This window comes from Panthera onca, chromosome X (genome assembly GCF_046562875.1).
Source record: "Panthera onca isolate mPanOnc1 chromosome X, mPanOnc1 haplotype 2, whole genome shotgun sequence".
In the NCBI taxonomy this organism is placed as follows: Eukaryota; Metazoa; Chordata; class Mammalia; order Carnivora; family Felidae; genus Panthera; species Panthera onca.
In genome coordinates, this window is record NC_138357.1 from 20113798 (window position 1) to 20132370 (window position 18573).

At 41.0% G+C, this 18573-nt stretch overlaps 1 protein-coding gene and 1 long non-coding RNA gene across 11 annotated transcripts in view; one reads left to right on the forward strand and one right to left on the reverse strand.

Annotated features, from left to right (window-relative positions):
• MBNL3 (muscleblind like splicing regulator 3) overlaps positions 1-11688 on the forward strand; it is a 112812-nt gene extending 101124 nt beyond the window's left edge. For 7 of the 9 annotated variants that reach the window (XM_081792513.1, XM_081792512.1, XM_081792515.1 and 4 more), the window contains 3 exons: positions 1684-1778; positions 2741-2814; positions 4461-11688. In XM_081792513.1, the coding sequence (XP_081648639.1) occupies positions 1684-1778; positions 2741-2797 (152 nt within the window). In that variant the 3' untranslated portion in view covers positions 2798-2814; positions 4461-11688. The remainder of the gene's footprint in view (positions 1-1683; positions 1779-2740; positions 2815-4460) is intronic. The other 2 variants (XM_081792516.1, XM_081792517.1) reach the window with 1 other exon arrangement.
• A 2810-nt stretch (positions 11689-14498) lies between these two features.
• The window catches only part of LOC145713630 (uncharacterized), a 71775-nt gene continuing 67700 nt past the window's right edge, over positions 14499-18573 (reverse strand). For both annotated transcript variants that reach the window (XR_014136664.1, XR_014136663.1), the window contains exon 5: positions 14499-14928. This is a non-coding gene — a long non-coding RNA (uncharacterized LOC145713630). The remainder of the gene's footprint in view (positions 14929-18573) is intronic.

The following is an 18573-nucleotide window of genomic DNA, read 5'->3' on the forward strand; positions in this document are numbered from 1 at the left end:
AGCCCATTTTTACATCGCCCCTACTGCAGAAGATAAGAAAGTGACTTGTTTCTGGTACAGGAGTTCCCAGCTCCTACAGTCCATGGGAACCAGGCACGGACCAGGAGAAAATAGCTCCGTGTGCTACCGGGAGGAATTATCCCACCCCCCCCACCCCCACCATCTCATATCAATCCAGTGCTTTTCATCCTATTTGAGAGCTTGCCACGGCTTAACCTTCATCCTGTTGGTTGCCCAGAGTAGATGCAGAACCCAAAAGGGACTAGTGTTACTGAGGGATTGGCTGTCCCCTGAAGGAAATGGAAACATTTCCACTGATACTGACGGCAGCATCGTACGCATGTGGTTAGAACAGACTTCTGCAAGTTGGGAAAACGTGTCTGTGTCTTCACGTTTTGTGACTCCGTACCCCTGTCTTTGCACCTAAGAGCTCTGTGTAGGAATGCAAACTGCGTGTTTCAGTGGCACTGCATCCTGTATAGTTGCTGTGCTCCTAAAGGGAAAACAAGAGTGTAGAACCGGCATGTGATACAGTAAGGGGTGTCTATAGGTAACAGCTAACCGGAGATACACATAAGGGCTAAGTACAGGATTTCTGTTGATCACCATTTGGGGTACATCTGTGGTTTCTGTGACATGGTGTATATTGATCTTCCTCTCTCCGTGCCATTCACTTGCTCTGTAGACTTTGAGAAAATCTGAATTCAATGGATGTAGACATAAATTATTATATATGCACGCTCACCATTCACACATTAATTCCTTCGTTTGCTTTCCAAAATGAGCTAGGAATGAGAAAAGCATCTAAAAAGCTTTCAAAATGGGCTAGAGACTAGAAAAGGCAAAAGGAAACCGTCCTGAGAGAGATGTTACAGCTGCTAGCCATACAGTCATGGCTGCACTAATTGGGATGAAGACCAGATTTTGCCATATAGTTACCATGAAGCACCCTGTGTGTTTGTTTGGTAAATAGCCTAGATTTCCAAGGGCTTTGCCAAAGCCGTACTTAAAAATCTGCGTGCATAGTCCACTGTATTCTTCATATCTGCTCCCCTACCATACACAGGCCCACCAATCGAACTGCCTTGTTGTTGTTGTTGTTGTTGTTGTTGTTGTTGTTGTTATTGTTGCATGTAGATCAGGTAAGTACATCTATAGTTGTCTCTTTGCACCTGCAAATGCAGTGACGATACTCAGGTCTATAAGTTAGTGAACCCAAACACCAATCCACACTTCCCTACTCACACTCAGATGTGCAAACCAGCCACTTGTCTGCTTCACTAGGTATTCCTATAGATAGCCTTGGTAAAATCAGATTCTGTCATATGTACTCCTTGTAACCCTTTCTGAAAATGTGGCCTTTTAAGTCAACTAGAATGTGATTCTGCTAAAAAAAAAACAAAAACAAAAACAAAAAAAAACTAACTGGTTGAGAATGATTCCATTTTCCTTAATGGTAACTATAATTGGCTTTCCCCTTTTCTCTTTTTAAATTTTTCCCCCTTCCACGCTGTGTTGCTTTGCACTGACTGTGATTGCATGTTGCACCCTGGTGTATCCATCGTGATGATGTCACATGGCTTGTTGCTGTGATACCTACCACGCCCCATTCCATCGTGTATGTCATGGCTGCATAAATTCTCCACCCTTCCGTGTGTTGCTTCCATGGTTTCCTACTGAAAGTGCCCATGATGCACGGTGCAACACCTACCACTGTGTCTGCAGCAACACCACCTGCCGCCAGCGTTCCGTTCGCTGCAACAGCCGCAGGCAATCAGGTTTGGCCATTTATTTTACCTGTTCAGATAACTACAGCGTGTTGGTAAGGCACAGTATATGCTTTTTGGATTGGCGCGAGATGATCCAGATTCCTATGTGTCTGTTGAGCAGTTGTGACATTTAGAATTTTTCTCGTTGCGTATATTCTAGCAGAATGAATCTGCCACACATCCTCAGATGAATCCGGTTTTCTCATGTTCGCTCAGGTACCAGAGGTTGCCCTTCATATGCCGTATCCACGATTGTTGCTGTCACACCAATCCTCAAATCCATATACTGGGGGTTCCTTAAATGCTTCCTCATGGGTCAGGAGAAGAATTTATTTTCTTTTACTACCATCTTTCTGGTCATTGCGCTTCAACTTTCATTGAGTACAGTCATCACCTTTACCTTCAGATCTGCTGGAGAGAAAGCGAGGTAACACATTTCTCTCCAGGGCACAGAGATCCTTATCATTGCCCAGTGATGACATCAGAGATGTCATACTGACGCTCAGTGACACACAGTGATGACATCAGAGATCTCACACTGACATTAGATGTGCTTGTGTTGTTGTGGTTTTCATTCGCTTTAGGTACTTACAGGCAGAGTCGCAAGACAAATTCTAGGCTGTGGGAGAGTCTTGAAACTGTAATGAGATACGTAGAATAACTATCGTGTAATGTTATGGCTGTTTTGCCTTACGAAGGTGGTAACCATGCTTCAAGACTGCACATCCCACAGCTGCTTCCATTTACAAGTACGATAACCACACGGCACATAGAGCATTAACCCATTGGGGAAACAAACCACATTCAGACCTGTGCTCTGGACAATTAACTATTAGCGGATATGGTGAATATGTCTAAATTTTTCTGTGAAATTGATTCTGCTTATTAATTACCATGCCCCAACAGTGAACAAAATAAATGGAATTCTCTCGAGAAACTATTTTAATCTAAAATCTTTTTTACTACTATAGATACCCCCATTATCAATAGATGAACTGAATAGCAGCATGTTTGTTTCACAGATGTAGAAGTTACCAGTAGAACAGTAAGTTGCTTTAAGTACTAATATGAATAATATGTATAGGTTGTATCTTTTATTTACACAATTGCATTTCTAAGGGCTTTGGTAAATATTTTCATTGATAGATATTGCTTATAACTTAGAGCTTTATTTAAGCATCCTCAACTGTCCAAATTGAAATGTGGGGAGCAAATAATGCAGTTTTTTTCCATGAAAAATGACAGCCGGTACTGTATTTTCCCAATGAGCTTACAAATTCTGAAATGTTTTCCTGTTATTAAAGGAGTATGATTTGTCAGCCCAAGGCACAGATCACTTTTGAATTTTAATCCTTTAACACTTTTCTAGCTTCATTTTTTTTGTTAGTGCTGAAGTAAAGCAAAACAATTTTGTCACAGTTTGACTAAGATGAATATCTTAAAGCCAGTAAGCAGTATGCTTCTCCCATGATGTTGTAGAAGATAGTGCTTTTAAAGTCTGCCATTATGTGTTGCTTTCCATGTAAGTCTATCAGAATTGCTTCAGCTGTTTTGAATTTGAGTGACACAATTTAGTAATGTAATCATTATTTTCATTCAAATCATGGCTTTAAAGAAATGTGTTGTTGTTGGATTCCCCTTCCCCCCCCCCACCCCCACCCCCCCACCTTTGATCTCCTCTTTGCCTGGTCCGGGGCAGCCCTAGCACATACTTAATTTGAGCAGTCATTGACTTGGAAAATGTGACTTTTCAAGCCACTTAAGACTCCTAGGTATCTTAATTAATTAATAATAGGGACTTATTCAACAAGTGTACCACTTCTGAATGGCATTTGTTAGTCATTGAAAATTTGAGGCTCTCAGAACTGGCTCCAAACACTCACTCCGTCCTGGGCAGAGCCTACAGCTGACTGCACATTAGATAAACAAGTCCCTTCAACCCTAAGGAGTGTTTTAAAAAGACACCTTCGAGGGCATGGAATAACTGAGGTACCTGTACATTGTAATTGTGTTCAGGGGTACCATTTGGGATGATGGCAACTTGGGAATAGCACCAAACATGAGAATATAGGTTTTGCACTCACTTGCCTGATTCTCATGGGCTGCTTTCTTTACATCAAGGTAAACAAAAGTGGTCAAATATAATTAGCTTTCCAACAGTACATGTTTGAGAATCGTGATTCCTTTCTGCCAGATTCCATTAGAAAACGTAGAGGTATTTGGCAGACCGTAATCACTTCAATGTGTAACAGATGTTGAACATTTCCCCAAAGTTCAAAACTGTAATTTTGTAAAATACTATATACCTAGATTTCACACCTTGGCTATTTCCACATGGCTCCAAAACGTTCAGATTAAAAAGTTTAAAGTTTGGTTAATATTTGCTTGTTGAAGAAAGTAGAGAGACGGGTGGATGTTCATCAAAACGTTTAAGCGTTGTGCGGATAATGCCTTAACTTAGGGCAATTCTGTACATTAGCGCTCAGTGGCAACCATAAACTGTCATGGTATATGACTCTTGGCGACCATTTCTGACAGCCCCATTTCCACAGATGTAGAGCACGAAACTCAGGGTGGGTAATATATTTATTGGCAGTTCATGTACAGAACTGGCACAAGAGACAAGTATCCCGACTCCTGCTTCAATAACCCCTTAATGTTTCTCACTCTTTCTTTCTTCTTCCATTTCAGTCGAAATTCTGAACAACAGAGCTATGGAGTATCAGGATCTCTCCGTGAGAACCTCCATATGGCCTTTCTATATATATTCTCATAGGTCTTCTACCAATACAAGAATAAGTGTGGTACAGTCAATATATTAAACAAAACCCACTTACCAACCAACAAATTCAAACAAAAATAAAACATTAACCAATCAGTGCAGATGTTAAAACATGAATAGAAAACTACCATTTATCTTATCTGAATTATTAGGTAGAACATGACCGTAACATTTTGTCATCTGTTGCATTATTCTTTGTGATTTTCCAATAACAAATATGCTGAGTGAATCTCTACAGTGGACTGTTGGCTTACTGTGCATTCTTGGTGGATAAATGTTCATCTGTTTTGAAGTGTTACCTTACTGTTTTGTTTACACAATAGTCTATTGGGTTGATTTAGAATGTAGCAAGTGTATCCAATACCGTTTTTCCCACTATTGTATTGTATTGTATTGTATTGTATTGTATTGTATTGTGGTGTGATGTGTTGTGCTAGGTTTTTACATACTATAGTGTTTTCCTCTAGATGTGTGGTGTTTGATTTCAACTAAAATATTACTAATGGGAAGCAGAAATGTCTGTGTTTAAAACCATTACAGATTAATATTAATATGCTTTCTCTCTCTTTAGAACATGTCTGTAGGTTTCTTGGGGCAGACTTTTAAAAGGCCTCACTTTTGAGTGTGCGCAAAGCCTGTTCATAAGCATGCATGTGTATAATTTGTACCTGCAGATCTGACCTTGCATAATACAATCACGTGAGTAGGTATTTTTGGTGAGAGAGAAATAATTACCTGCAAAAAAAACCCAGGAAACTTCTTGAAATATGAACCTCTAATCTCATTCCTTAAGAAGCTTGCAAAATTACAATTTACCTGTAAGTGAATTTGTCTGCATTTATCCTAAAAGAATTATGTAAGGTGCCCGTTACATTTTTTGTGGTTCAAGGATCCTATCTCCTAGGTTGAGCATCTAAAGCTCAGCCATTTGTCAAATTCAGCTGAAAATTGTTACTTGGAGGCTTAAAGGTATGCTAATTGTAGGTTATAAATTAAACAGAGAGACGGAGGGGTAGAGATAGTTTTTACATTTTGGAGGAAAGTGTGTAAAAAACCATTGCAACGTAACCTTTTACACAAGTGCCATTCTCTGAATACAAATGGCTCGTGCTCTTTAGACTTGTCTTTGAATAATAAGTAAGCTCCAGTCTTGCAAAAGTCAGGGTGAAGGAGATTTGATTCAAAGGGAGGCCCTTGTCCCCCAGATGGACAGTCTTTCCAACTGATCACAGTTGGAGCCCGAGTATGGGTTTGGAGAAATGGCGGGGTGGCGAGGCGGGGTAGGAAGGCATTTTAAATTATTCTCTGATTTACTTAAAACTTATAGGAGGGCTGTCCACGATTGTCTTTAGCTTCCATTCGACTGAATTTCCAGTTCTGCTGACCACTTCAGTGAAGGAGCAGGTGCCTATGCCAAGTGCTGCCCTTCCCAGACTTGATTGACAAGAGTCTCTCCTATCATAACCCAGCCATTTGTTTGTTTCTTTATTTAGGTCTGTTTGTTTTTATATGTATTTGAAAATTATAATAGAGAGGTTTTTAGCACCCTTTGGATGAAACAGACCAGCTATACCCCATAGAGCTGAGCTGAATTCACATTACTAATACTTATGAAATAATTTATAACCAAGTAAAATAGTGATTCCTATGGCATGTGATGTAGCTCCTCCATATACTCAGCGATTAAAGTTACTATTCTTACACAGTGCTGGAACCGTAGGATATAATATTTGCTACTAAATATTTATTCTTTCACTAGAAAGCATGCAATCATCAAATTTAACATGTAAACCAGGTTTATTTTCCTGCATGAAAATGACAGGCAAAGAGAAAATTCCCACTTAGGATACCTTAAGCTGGCTAGCAGCATTTGAATCACAGAACGATGGAGTTGGCAAACCCTTCTCACAATCGATGAAACCGAGGCCTAGGGCATGTGACCTGCTCAAGGCCACCTGCCTACCTGATCGGTGACAGTGAGACCCTGAACAACTCTCCTGACTTTCTGTTGTTCCTCTGTTTCACATTGTTTGTGCTTCGGAACATTTGAGACCCCATCCCGAAGCAGATCAGTATAGCTCAGGATACAAAAGAGCAAAAAATAGCTGTTTGGTATGTGATAGCCTGTTGTTCTTAATTCGCAATCCCAGATCCCGGTCATCGGTAATTTCAAGATATTGTCATCTGTTAACAGTATTGCCTGGGGTTACAGAATAAGAGGTGTCCTGACTTTTACCTGTTGATTCCTTGAACCACTTAATTTCTGTTTCCCGAAATCTTAACATTCTTAGAGAAGAAAGTAGTGTATGCCTTTGTGAAATGACTTGTGTGTAGAGCTGAGTTTTGTGTAACTGTGCCAGTCCCTTTCCGGAAGGGCAGAGCTAATCCCACAAATCGGGGAAGGATACACCTGAGCCAGACTGGTTGTATTCCTTAAAGGGGTTAGAGATGTTTTCAATGCAGAACGAACTCTTTTTGTGTCATTCGACGTTCCGCGAAAGCATGCTGTCTCATTTCACCTTTGAAACTCCTGGCGAAGATGCACATAGACAAGAAACCTAGAGAACAGCAGTGTTTCTGATGCTGTGAGCACTGGAAGACATCAGTAGTGACTTGTTTTTTAGTAAGAGGGTCCGTGAAGGATATTCAGGGTAGTTGTAGATTTGGTGCCATAATATTTGATAATGGCTGGCATTTTACAAGTTGCTTTGTAAATGAATTTAAAGAAAGAAAACTCAAAGCACTAAAGTTTTGATCAGATGTGAAAGAACTTTGACAAAAAGGCAATTTTAAGATAGCACTCTTTAAACTAGTTGTGCAATGTCTTATTCAAATTATGTTTATTCAAGAAAAGAAGAAAGGAAAGTCATTAGACTATAAATTCGCAGTTCAAAAGCCAAGTCACAAGACTAATCAGTGACTCTAAACAACAATTTACTGGATGAATTGTATATATTAAATTCCAACCACTTGTGATTCTTAGTTAACATTTTATAAGCTTTGTATATGACAAGGGCTTCTATTCTTATTTATCCAAAATTATTGTCTTTGTCCACTTCTCTCACTCAGCCTTTTGCAAAATTAGGCCAGAGTACTGAAACTTGGATAAAACAGGTCAGGTATACAGAGAAAATCATCTAGAAGTTATCTGTTAAGAGGGTTTTAGTAGTATCCAAAATTTTTTTTTCAAAAGGCACTATGTGACCATAAGTATATCTTAAAGAGGGATAAAGATTAAATTAAAACCAAATGGATTCATAAAATTGCTACTTAAATACAGTATTTACTTTGACAATTGGAGCATGATTCTCTAACCAGCTGTTGCGTTTCATCTCACTTGTCTAGACTAGAGTCTAATTTGTAGTTCGTTGTCATGTGAAAAGCCATCTTCTCCCTCCTCCATCCACCTTCGCCATCCGTTTTTTGAACATGTGAAAGCACTTTGATCTTGCCGTTAAGTGTTGTCCTCTTTTTGTCTCTTCTCCATTTCTACACACGTTGAACTAGAAGTAGGGAAATCTGATTCCCCAATTCTGTTGAATAGATGTAGGGAGATAGTGGCCTAATTTTTCATTGTACCAGTCAGTGCCTGTCGAAGGCACCGGAATGAATAGTATCGAAAAGAGTGTCACAACTTTTTTTGCAAACTTAGTTGATTGCGTCATCAAACTGTCGATTTAATTACAAGATCTGGGTTCTGAGCACCAAGTCACCGATTGGTGCCATGTTTTCATTTTTCTTTTTTAGTTTTTAAGGTTTTCATTTCACTACGTTTTTTGTATCTAAGTAACTCATGAACTTAATTTTGAAGGAGAGTTAGAGAAAGTTGGATTTTACTACATGTATTCAACCCACCTAGATAGGTTTGACACTGATACTGAAGCATGACAACATAGAGATTATAGTCCATAGTTATTCTTTACAGCTCACAGTTTAAGAACAAACTTAACTTTATATACAAATAATAATTTTTAACTATATTTAGTCGTTGCTTGAGCAACAAAACTACAACATGGCTACCTTTAGACACATTTTTTTGATAATAATTTTACTTGTAAACTATACATGGTTTTTGACAGTATGAGCCTGTAGAAGGTACAGCTCAAAACTCAGAGAACAGATCTAGCGGGATTTTCCTTGAAGCCCAAATTGCCACGCAAACGCTGAATGTGTGTCCTTGTATGACTTTTGGATCAAAAAGTTTACAACACATGGATTCTAGAGTCAGCTTTATAGCTTATAGAATTTGTTGTGTGGATAGGGTTATTCCACAGTGTTTAGACTTCAAAACACAATTATTGCATTTATAATCTATTACCTGACCTTTTTTCATGACGTTGTGTTTTCCAAATTACCCCGTGCAGGAGGCGTGGCTGTCACGGCAAAAATTCTCTTTTCTGGAATTGTGTACTCACACAAATATACCCAAGTGAGGATTGAAGAATGATGAAAGCCTATTTTGAAATGAATTCCGATTTGTAAAACCACGCATAAAGATACTGTGGAATGACCCCTTAACAGTGTTTGAGAGGCATATGCTGCAGCCAACTGATGGTCTCAGTTAGGGTGCGACTGTGTGAGAAACACCTTTTTTGCACTTATGTACATAGTCCATGAACACTATGCTTGGAGTTTTTTGTTTTTTTAATATAAGAAATCTGTGATAATAGTGGAAAAGTTAGTAAGATAGAGGTATTTCTAAGGCCTTGAGAAAGAGGGGGATTTTGCTTAAGAAGATGTAACTAAAGCCTGATGTTGCTTTGCTGTTGCGGAAGCTTTCTGGTTTGCTACAGGTAGGTCACCAAAAGAAAAGACTGGTAACTGGTTACTCTCCATTGTAAACACACGCACACACACACGCACACACACACACACACACACACACACACACACACACCAGGCAGGGTTCTGGCAAAGGTTTTCTTTTTTCAATGGTTGCAAGCAGTAAAACACCCTGTAAGTTACAAGATGGAGAGTTCCATTCTGATCAACAGAGATTTCATCTTTGATAGAAAATTCCATATTGAGAGGTATCAGTTACATCAATTAATACCCACTTCAGTGACAATCAAATTGTTAACATTCACCACTATTTCCCCCTTTAAAATCCATATCCTAAAACCAAATCGGCAGCCATTGAAAGACTTAATTTAACAATTAAGTGTGGCCAGCTTGGGGCATTTCGTTCCCTCTAACAACAACAACAAAATACCCCTGGCACAGCTGTTCAGTGGAAGCTGTTTTCTGACTTCCCTTTACCAGATTAGAAAGTGCTTCACTGTGCCGCCACAGCCTCCCACCGCTTGACCTAACAGAAGAGAACCAGTCCCAATCTTACATACGGAGCTGGAAAAGAATGTTTTAACCAGACCGTCCCTGACAATTGGAGCTCCCCTGTCACGTACCAGTCACCATTTCACTTTTTGTCGTCTCCAGGCAATGAGGTTAGATGGATGACCATTGGTACTTGGAGTCTTTCGCGTCTTGGGGTGTGTCACCCTCGCCTTGGAGAAGTTACCCACCCTGGGATTAAGGGAGTTGGTATTAGTATCACTGACCCATGTTGATGGTCCTCATTTACAGAGACAGGAAGATACGCCAAAGCCAGCAAGCAACCAAGCCTTAACGGTTGTCCAATAGCTCAGGGCCAGTTGGTTGGCAATTTCTCTTTTTCTCCCTTCAGCCCTTAATCATTTAGAGTCGGCTGTACAACTAACAGCCCGACCGTCTGACCAGCATTTCCACTGGTATAAAATGTAAGCATTCATGCCTTCTGTAGTTAGGGACTCCCAACTCCAACCTCATCGCCAACATACTTTCCCAACTTACCCTGTGTTCTTGTGTTGACACTTCCTTGTGCATCTGTACGCCACGAGAATATATTGTCATGAGGTCAATAGACATGTAAGATTTTAAGTGAAGAATCATCTATAAAACAGTAAGAATGAACCTAGAAGCATCACAAAAGATAACCGATTAGTTGATGGCATGTTGTGCACACTGACAGCCGTTGGGTCACGCTCTTTGGAGCTCAGACACAGTGGCTCTATCTCAGTAAGTCAAATTAGAGAATGAAGTATAACAAAATGTGAATGACTCGAGGCCAAAAAGGGACCTTTGTTATTAAAGCCGGGAAAGGGTTCAGTTTGACTAGTTCGTACAGTTTCCAGAGCCTCCACCTGGCCTGGAAAGAACCATCCATTACTACTCCAAAGCAGGATTAGTCCAGGAAATTTGATCTTTAAATAGAACCCATCCTCAATTATACCGTACCCGAAAGGAAAAAATATATCACTATAAAATAAGCCACAACTATTTGAAAGTATTGCAAAAATTCTCACCTTCTACATTGTACACCTTCTACATTGTATTACTTTAATTAAAAAAAAATACCTCTGTAACAAGACCTAAAAGTAACCCAACTTTAAGCCATGCTCTTTTCTCCCAAACACACAACCTAAAGATTTATCTGTCATAGAACTGCATGGTTGCAAAGCTTTATGTCTGTATACAGATGCTATTTGTTCATGATGGAAACCAAATTATTCTGTTGCTGTGTCTTTTGTGTCTAGCAGTTGAGAGAATGATCTGGCCATCATACCCTTGGGTTCTGGGGTTGCCCTTTTCAAAATAAATTTCCTTTTATTATTACTGTTAGTGCTTGATTATTTGCAAATGAGCCATTTGTTATCACGGCCCCAAGTTACAATCTTTTAAATGTAAAGATGTTCCTAAATGTACTCTTTTTAAAAGAGCTTTCTGTAATGTTTGTATAACAACGTTCCAGTATGATGTAGAAAATGGAAGCACACATTTGGGGCAGAAGAATGCCCATTTTGAGATCCCCGTGGAGAAGAAAATTATTAGCCACATGCAACAATTAACAATTTAAATAATGACCACAATAGTTCAGAAATGTAAACTGTTCGCATCATATTTTGCCTCCAAAATGCAATCGTTCATTCCCTCAACTGCTATCAATAGGTTAGATGCTTTGACTTTTTTCTGTTCTCCCCCCCCCCAAATTATAGTGCTCTACTGCTTGTTTGTGTTTAGAAGTGTGCATTATGCAGTCATTTTAGTATGCTACTTCTGCATTGTTTATTTTTGGTTCTTTTAATAAAATGTGTAAATGTCTTGGTTATGTCTTTTTTTTATGAATCCATATTCACACATTAGGAGTTTACTTAAAAGCTACTCCTGTTCTAGTATATCAACCCTAATATTTAGTAATTCTAATACAAAATTTAAATTTATGATTTGGTTCAAAGATCTATTTCATGCATAAAAGAAATTTATTTCCAGATATACCTTCAGTATTATGAATTATATAGATAATACATTCATTGTATTAGACATATTATTTCTTTGATAGTGAAGTTACTAACACCGGAAAGGCACATTTGTATTTTAGTAAAAGAAAACTAAACATTTTGAGATAATGCTTACTGGCTTCTATTGTGCTTCAGAAATCCTGAGGCATTTTATAAGATACGTTATTAGAAGTTTGTATTTTCTGGTAATTCATTTCTATCTTGCATCTTCAGTGGAACATAGGAAACCAGTGTTGTTCATTTCCTTTTTTTCAAGATGGGCATCAATGGTTTCATAACAATGAGATGCATGAATTTTTCCATCAAAATGTTCTCTCACTTAAAATTGGTTTTCTCCAACAAATGGCACTGGAATGAACAGATAATGATTTTTCTTCTTTAAGAAAGCAAAATGTAACTTGATAATACTTTATTCTGACAGATTTCTAACTACTTAAAAAACGCTAGTTGGGAATTTCTCTGGATTGGCCACTGTTTGGTAGTCGGGCTGGTAGAAAACTCAGGCGAAGAGGCTTTGGCTGAGACGAGAGGCTGTGGCAGATTAAAGTATTCTTCACGTGTCTGTAACTGTGCAAAGAGCCAGGGAGGAAATCCAGTGTCGGCCGAATCATACAGAGCTAAGAGCTCCCTCGTCCCTTGTTCCCTGCTTTCCTCTTTCTGCTGCGTGTGCCTCCCACTATGGCACTTCTCGATAAGCCGACTTTGAGCCCGTGGGCGTGTGGTACATGCTTCTGTGAGTCTGTGGTAATCCCAGCATGAATACCAGTTCACTTGGACATTTACAAAAGGTCTTTGGCCCCTTCAGAATCCAGTTTATGTTTTCCTCTTCGAAGCTGCTGAATGATAGATAAGCATTCAGGGCAGGCATTCCCAACCACAATCCAAAATGGAGTTTCTCTTGGCCAGAGGGAAGCTGACCCACAGGCAAAACCGGATATGGATGTAAAGGTTAGCGTGGTGCTTTTCAACCTCTTTGTTCAGCTCTTCTAAGAGTCTCTCTGTGGTGGCTTCTGGCTCCCTAGAAGCCCCAGGTAGCAACTTGGGCCTGCTAACCCGGACAAATCTGGGCTTTTTTCCTTCGGGAACTTCCCTGCTGGGCACCTCAGGCTATGGAGAGCGGCTCGGCTCCGAGCTGAGATCTAAGAGACCACTCACGCTATGGTTTTAGACTGGCAGTGTTTGTGTGCTGCCCCCTGGGAATGTTTGTATTTTAAAAGGCATGACTCCAGGCATCTGGCTGGCTCAGTCAGTAGAGCCATGCGATTCTTGATCTCAAGTCGTAAGTTTGAGGCCCACGTTGGGTGTAGAGTTTACTTAAAAAATAAAAAGGCATGACTCTCCAGTGGTCAAATAGCAGACAGCCACTTGCCTAGACAGGGATATATGTTTTTACTGAAACAAACAGCATTTGGGCAGCGATCAAATTCCTATGGACAAGTGGTACCATCATTTATGACCTCAAGAAGGCCAAAAAAGAAGGCTCTTGTAATTCTGTTATTGTCAGGAAAGTTCTGCTATAATAATGAACCCAAAATAGTGACAAGATAGTAAACATTGCACAGTTCCACAGGCCAGAATCCACTCAACGTGGTCAGCATCTGTAGTAAAGAGCATGACCTGCGATAAGCCTGATGCGTGATCACATTTCTGTAATCGCCTAATGCCTATACTTGCTAATATTCAACAGATGGACGCACATACTGAGATTTTTTTTTTCTTTAGTCTTTCTTGTCCTAGAAATGCTCATCTAACCGAGCCCTCCCAGATTTTCCTTTCAGTACCTGGATTTACACTTCTCCCTTAGGCAGGAAGACCATGGATATGTGGGGGAACAAAAGCCAAGAGTGGTAATGATAGGCCAGCCACCTGGATGGAATGGTGAGGTTTGTGACAGGAACAGGAGGTCCGGTTCCTGTCTTTAGAAACAGACGCCTGAAGCAAAAGCATAGCCTTCCAAAGTGGAAATCAGAATAAGAGGCAATCTGTGTAAGAAGGAACTTGTGGTCAGCGCAGAGGCAGGCAGGGCATCTGGGGCAAAGCAGAAGAGACGCAGGAAAAACGATACATTTTCCTGATGTGAACGAGGGAGGTTTTCCCCCATGAATGATTCAGTGCATTGCATGGATGTACAAGTACAAAGAGAGGAATCGGTGAAAGATCACAGAATGTCAGTGGTTGAACAGCGACAAGCAGTGGCAACAGCACCTGTTAACGCAGACAGCCTGCTGATTACCAACAGGACTTGAGAGAATGCAGAAGGAATCTGAGGAGGAGTCTCTGCCGTCAGCATGCTTCTAAGAGTATTACAGCCACAGAAGATGATGGTCAACTCATTGAGGATCAATGTAGGTCTCAAGAAGAGCGGGGAGAAGATTAAGATCGGGACTGAGACTTTGCCTTTAGCCTTCATGACTTGAAGAGTTGAACAATTCTTTCTTGGGGAAATTGGCAGTTAAGAAAGAAACATATCTGTGTTAATTTTATACACACACACACACACACACACATATATGTAGTAAGTGGTTATTGATGTGCCTTTGTTAACTATTTAATAAACGTGTGTAGTTCAAAGTGTTTGGGTTCTTCTCAATTTCTATTTACAAAGTCTCATGTTAAAGAAAACCATTTATGGGTTGTTATACAAGGAAACACCTGAGCTCACCTGAATCCAGGCACTCAACGGTCACAATTTAGGGGTCCAGGTAGGGGCTACTAAGAAAACGAGGCACCTCTGTTGACAGTAACACCTCAGTTCAGTGGCTGTTCAGGGCCTCGCTGAATATCAAGCAAGTGTTGGCCACAAACTGAGCACCGGCCAATGGTAGAGACCTCTATAATAAGCAACTCCTTTCTCCTGATGGACATCGTCAGAGATGCTGTAGATCCTGAAGATGCTTCGGACCTCAGGAGTCACTGGGATGAGATTGTGGGGCCAGAGGGGAGGGGCACTCAAACCGTTCAGGAAAAGTGGCGCAGGAGTGTCAGACATGCAGCCACAACCACTACTGTCGTCCTCTAGTCTCCACATCCCGGAGAAATGTCCCTGTGGTAAAAATAAAGATACACAGGTCCAGATACTGTTAGGGGGCTTAGGGAAAGGTCAATCCAAGAATAACGTTTGAGTAATAACAGAGCAAGAAAGCCCTTAAATAGTATTCTAAGATTATTATCCTGTCCACAGTTAGTGCTATACCACTTGACCCATCTCCCTCCCAATCTGCTCTCCACATTCCTACTGGGATCATTTTTCTAAGATCGAAAATTCATTATTTCGCTTCCCTGATTTAAAATCTTCCAGATTTCTTCACTGCCTTAGGGGATAAAGCCTACACTCCAACGCAGCAATCTTGGGCCTTGGGCTTGCTCTCAAGCTTCCTCTTTCCCCTTGCTTTCTGTAACAGTACAACTCCAGACGAACCAAACCACTGTTGGGGAAATATAATTAAAAATGAGATCTTCCAACCCAAAAATCCTCTCCACAAAGGCAGTAGTGAAAGAAAACAGAATGAACATTGAACCAAAATGGGATGCACACCCTAGGCAATCCACTAAGAAACTGCAAAGCCAGAAAGGAATCACCCCCTTATCTAGCCAAGCAGATACAACCCATTACAGACATGTTTTCAAGATAAATGGTAACTAGTCCTCAAGAGGACTCACAGCACCTTTTGTCATTCATAGTTCGCCTTAACTTTATAGTGTAACTGGGGAGACCACCTCCCCAGTTGACTTTATCCCTAGGAGAAACAAACTTTTCCTATCTTTACCTCAAAGAGATAGTTTTGCAAATTGGAGGCAGGTCCCCAGAAGTTAGGCTGTGACCTCCCTCCAGGAATGGAGATCTGGGGCTTGATTGCCCTTGATGTTTGCATTTCAAAGAGGTGACTCCCAGGTCCTTGAGGAAGCATGGGAGATTGTGAGGCTACTTTAAGGCTTATTTAGCCATTACCAAGATTTACATACACTTGAAAAGGACACAGAAAGAAATTTTGTAAGAAAAGAGAGAGATGAAGGAGAAGTCTCTTCCCTTATTTCCAACAAGGAAAATTAAGCCTCTTCTTTTTAAGAGTTTATTTAGTTTGAGAAAGAGAGAGACTGCGTGAGTCGGGGGGGGGGGTGGATAGAGAGAGTGAGAGAGAGAGATCCGAAGCAGGCTCTGCGCTGTCAGTGCAAAACCCAATTTTGGGTTCGAACTCACGAACCATGAGATCATGATCTGAGCTGAAATTAAGAATCAGACACTTAACCAACAGAGCCACCCAGGGAACCCCCAAGCCTCTTATTTTTAATTTGTATTTGCCCTTACACCACTCATGTTTCCCGGATACATACCATGGCTTCCCATACCTTTGTGCTCTTTTTCTCTCCACTTGAAACACCTTCCCATCTTCTTCCTCCTTTTCTTTGAAAACTCATTATTCAAGGTATATATCAACTATCAAGTCTCTTGAGGTCTTCCTTGGCCTTACCAGATACCACTGAGATGCAGCTAATATTTATTCAGTGCTTATCAAATAATCTCAAACCTCAGTAGCTACCCCCCTGTACCCTTCTGGTATTGTCTATATTCCTCCTCTGTTAAACGGGGCTTCGCAAAGGCAACAACCAGGTTCGTATCCCGCATGATGCCTTGAACAGTAGCCACACAGTAAATGCGTAATAGATTTTTGGAGAAATAACTAGGGCATCAGAGCACTTTTATTATAAAAAAAATAAAGCTTCATTCAAATAAAAGATTTATGCAAGGATATAGGGAAATTTCACAAATTCCGATCGCAGGAAGAACAACTGGGCCTCATGTAACTGGAAAGTTATCGGGGAGCTTGTTTCTCCTCTTTCTGTGTGTATGTCTGTGCCTGTCTCTGTCTTCTTTTCCATTCTCTCTCTCTCTCTCTCTCTCTCTCTCTCTCTCTCTCCCCTCCAGTCTCCTACTTCTCTGCAAACCAGGTTTCTATGCCTACTTATCACACTCCTGTGGTTGATCAGGGCTACTCCCAGAATGGTAGTCTTATCCTGAGTCCATATCAATGATAACCTGCACCAGAAGCACCTGGAAGGCTTGTAAAACATAGATTGCTGGGACCCACTCAAGAGTCTCTGATTCAGTAGATATGGGATGAGGTATGAGAATTTGCATTTCTAACAAGTTCCCAAACAATTCTGATAATCTGGGGGCACAGTTTAGGAATGATCTACTTGAGAGGCAGCCGGGTGGCTCAATCAGTTAAGTGTCTGACTCTTGATTTCAGTTCAGATCACGATCTCATGGTATGTGAGTTCAAGCCCCACACAGGGCTCTGCACTGAGAATGTGGAGCCTGCTTGGAATTCTCTCTCTCTCCCTCTCTCTGCCCCTCCCCCATTTGTGCCCATGTGTGTTTTCTCTCTCTGTCTTTCAAAATAAGTAAATAAACTTAAAAAAAAAGGAATAATCTACTTGACCTTCAGGCTTGCTTCCCCACAAACAATTGACTCAGTCACTGGGCCCCAGTGCCTGATTCTCATGAGAGAGAATTTGATTGGTGAGTCAAATGTTCATCCTTATAACATTCAGTTGTGTCCAAAAGGCTGGAGTCTCATGGTACATATGAAAGGTTGCCTCCTTGAGGCTGTGGGCTGGGAAAGTTTTCAAAGGAGGTGGGTCTGTAGTACAGTCACCTCCATGGTTCCTTTCAAAGCTGTAAGAATTTCCACACGGAGGGGCGCCTGGGTGGCTCAGTTGGTTAAGTGTCCGACTTCGGCTCAGGTCATCATCTCGTGGTTTGTGAGTTCGAGCCCCACATTGGGCTCTGTGCTGACAGCTCAGAGCCTGGAGCTTACTTCAGATCTGTGTCTCCCTCTCTCTCTGCCCCTCCCCCGCTCGTGCTCTGTCTCTCTCACTCTCAAAAATAAATAATAAAACATTAAAATATTTTAAACAAGAATTTCCACACTGAACTAGCTCCTGGGTCTATAGAGTTCACTTCTCCATGGCCAATAGAGCCAACAAGGACTTAATGGCCTATTGGGCATCCGCAGCCACTCATTTCAAAGTAAACCTTTACTCTCATCCCTAAACTCATAATCTCTCTCAAACATGCGGCTTCTCCACCCAGTTGTCCAAGCAAGAATCCTGGGAATCACCTTTGCCTCCCTGCCTCCATACCCAGTCTATCAAGTCCTATCAATTCTATCTCTGAGTTGTTTTCTCTATCCCCACCATACCTGGTTAGTTGAACTTGACAGCCTGCCTCCAGTGTCATTTTCCCCCAGTGTGTTCTTCACACGACTGTCACAATGATCTCTCTAAGACAACTTCCCAGTCTCACCTCTTGGGACAGCTGTGATGGGTCAGGAGCAGCTCACAATGCCAGACAAGACTTCTCAGGCTACGTGTACTATGATGGGCTATGAAAAAAAATTGGGAAGCTCTGATCGAAAACACAAGTTTGACTATGTAACTCCTCTGCTTAAAACCTTTCAGTCACTCCCCGTAGGTGTCAGGATAAAGCCCACACACACCTTACAACAGCCTATAACATGTGGCATAATCCAGTTCCCATCTACCTCTCCAGGCTCATCTCTCGCCACTGCCTGCCTTGGACTTGCTTCTTCAACAGCAGGTAGATGTTTGTAGTTTCCAAAACACGACCTGCTGTTTCATGCCTGCAAGCCATTGCTCACGGTTTCCTTTCTGCCTGGAATGTCCA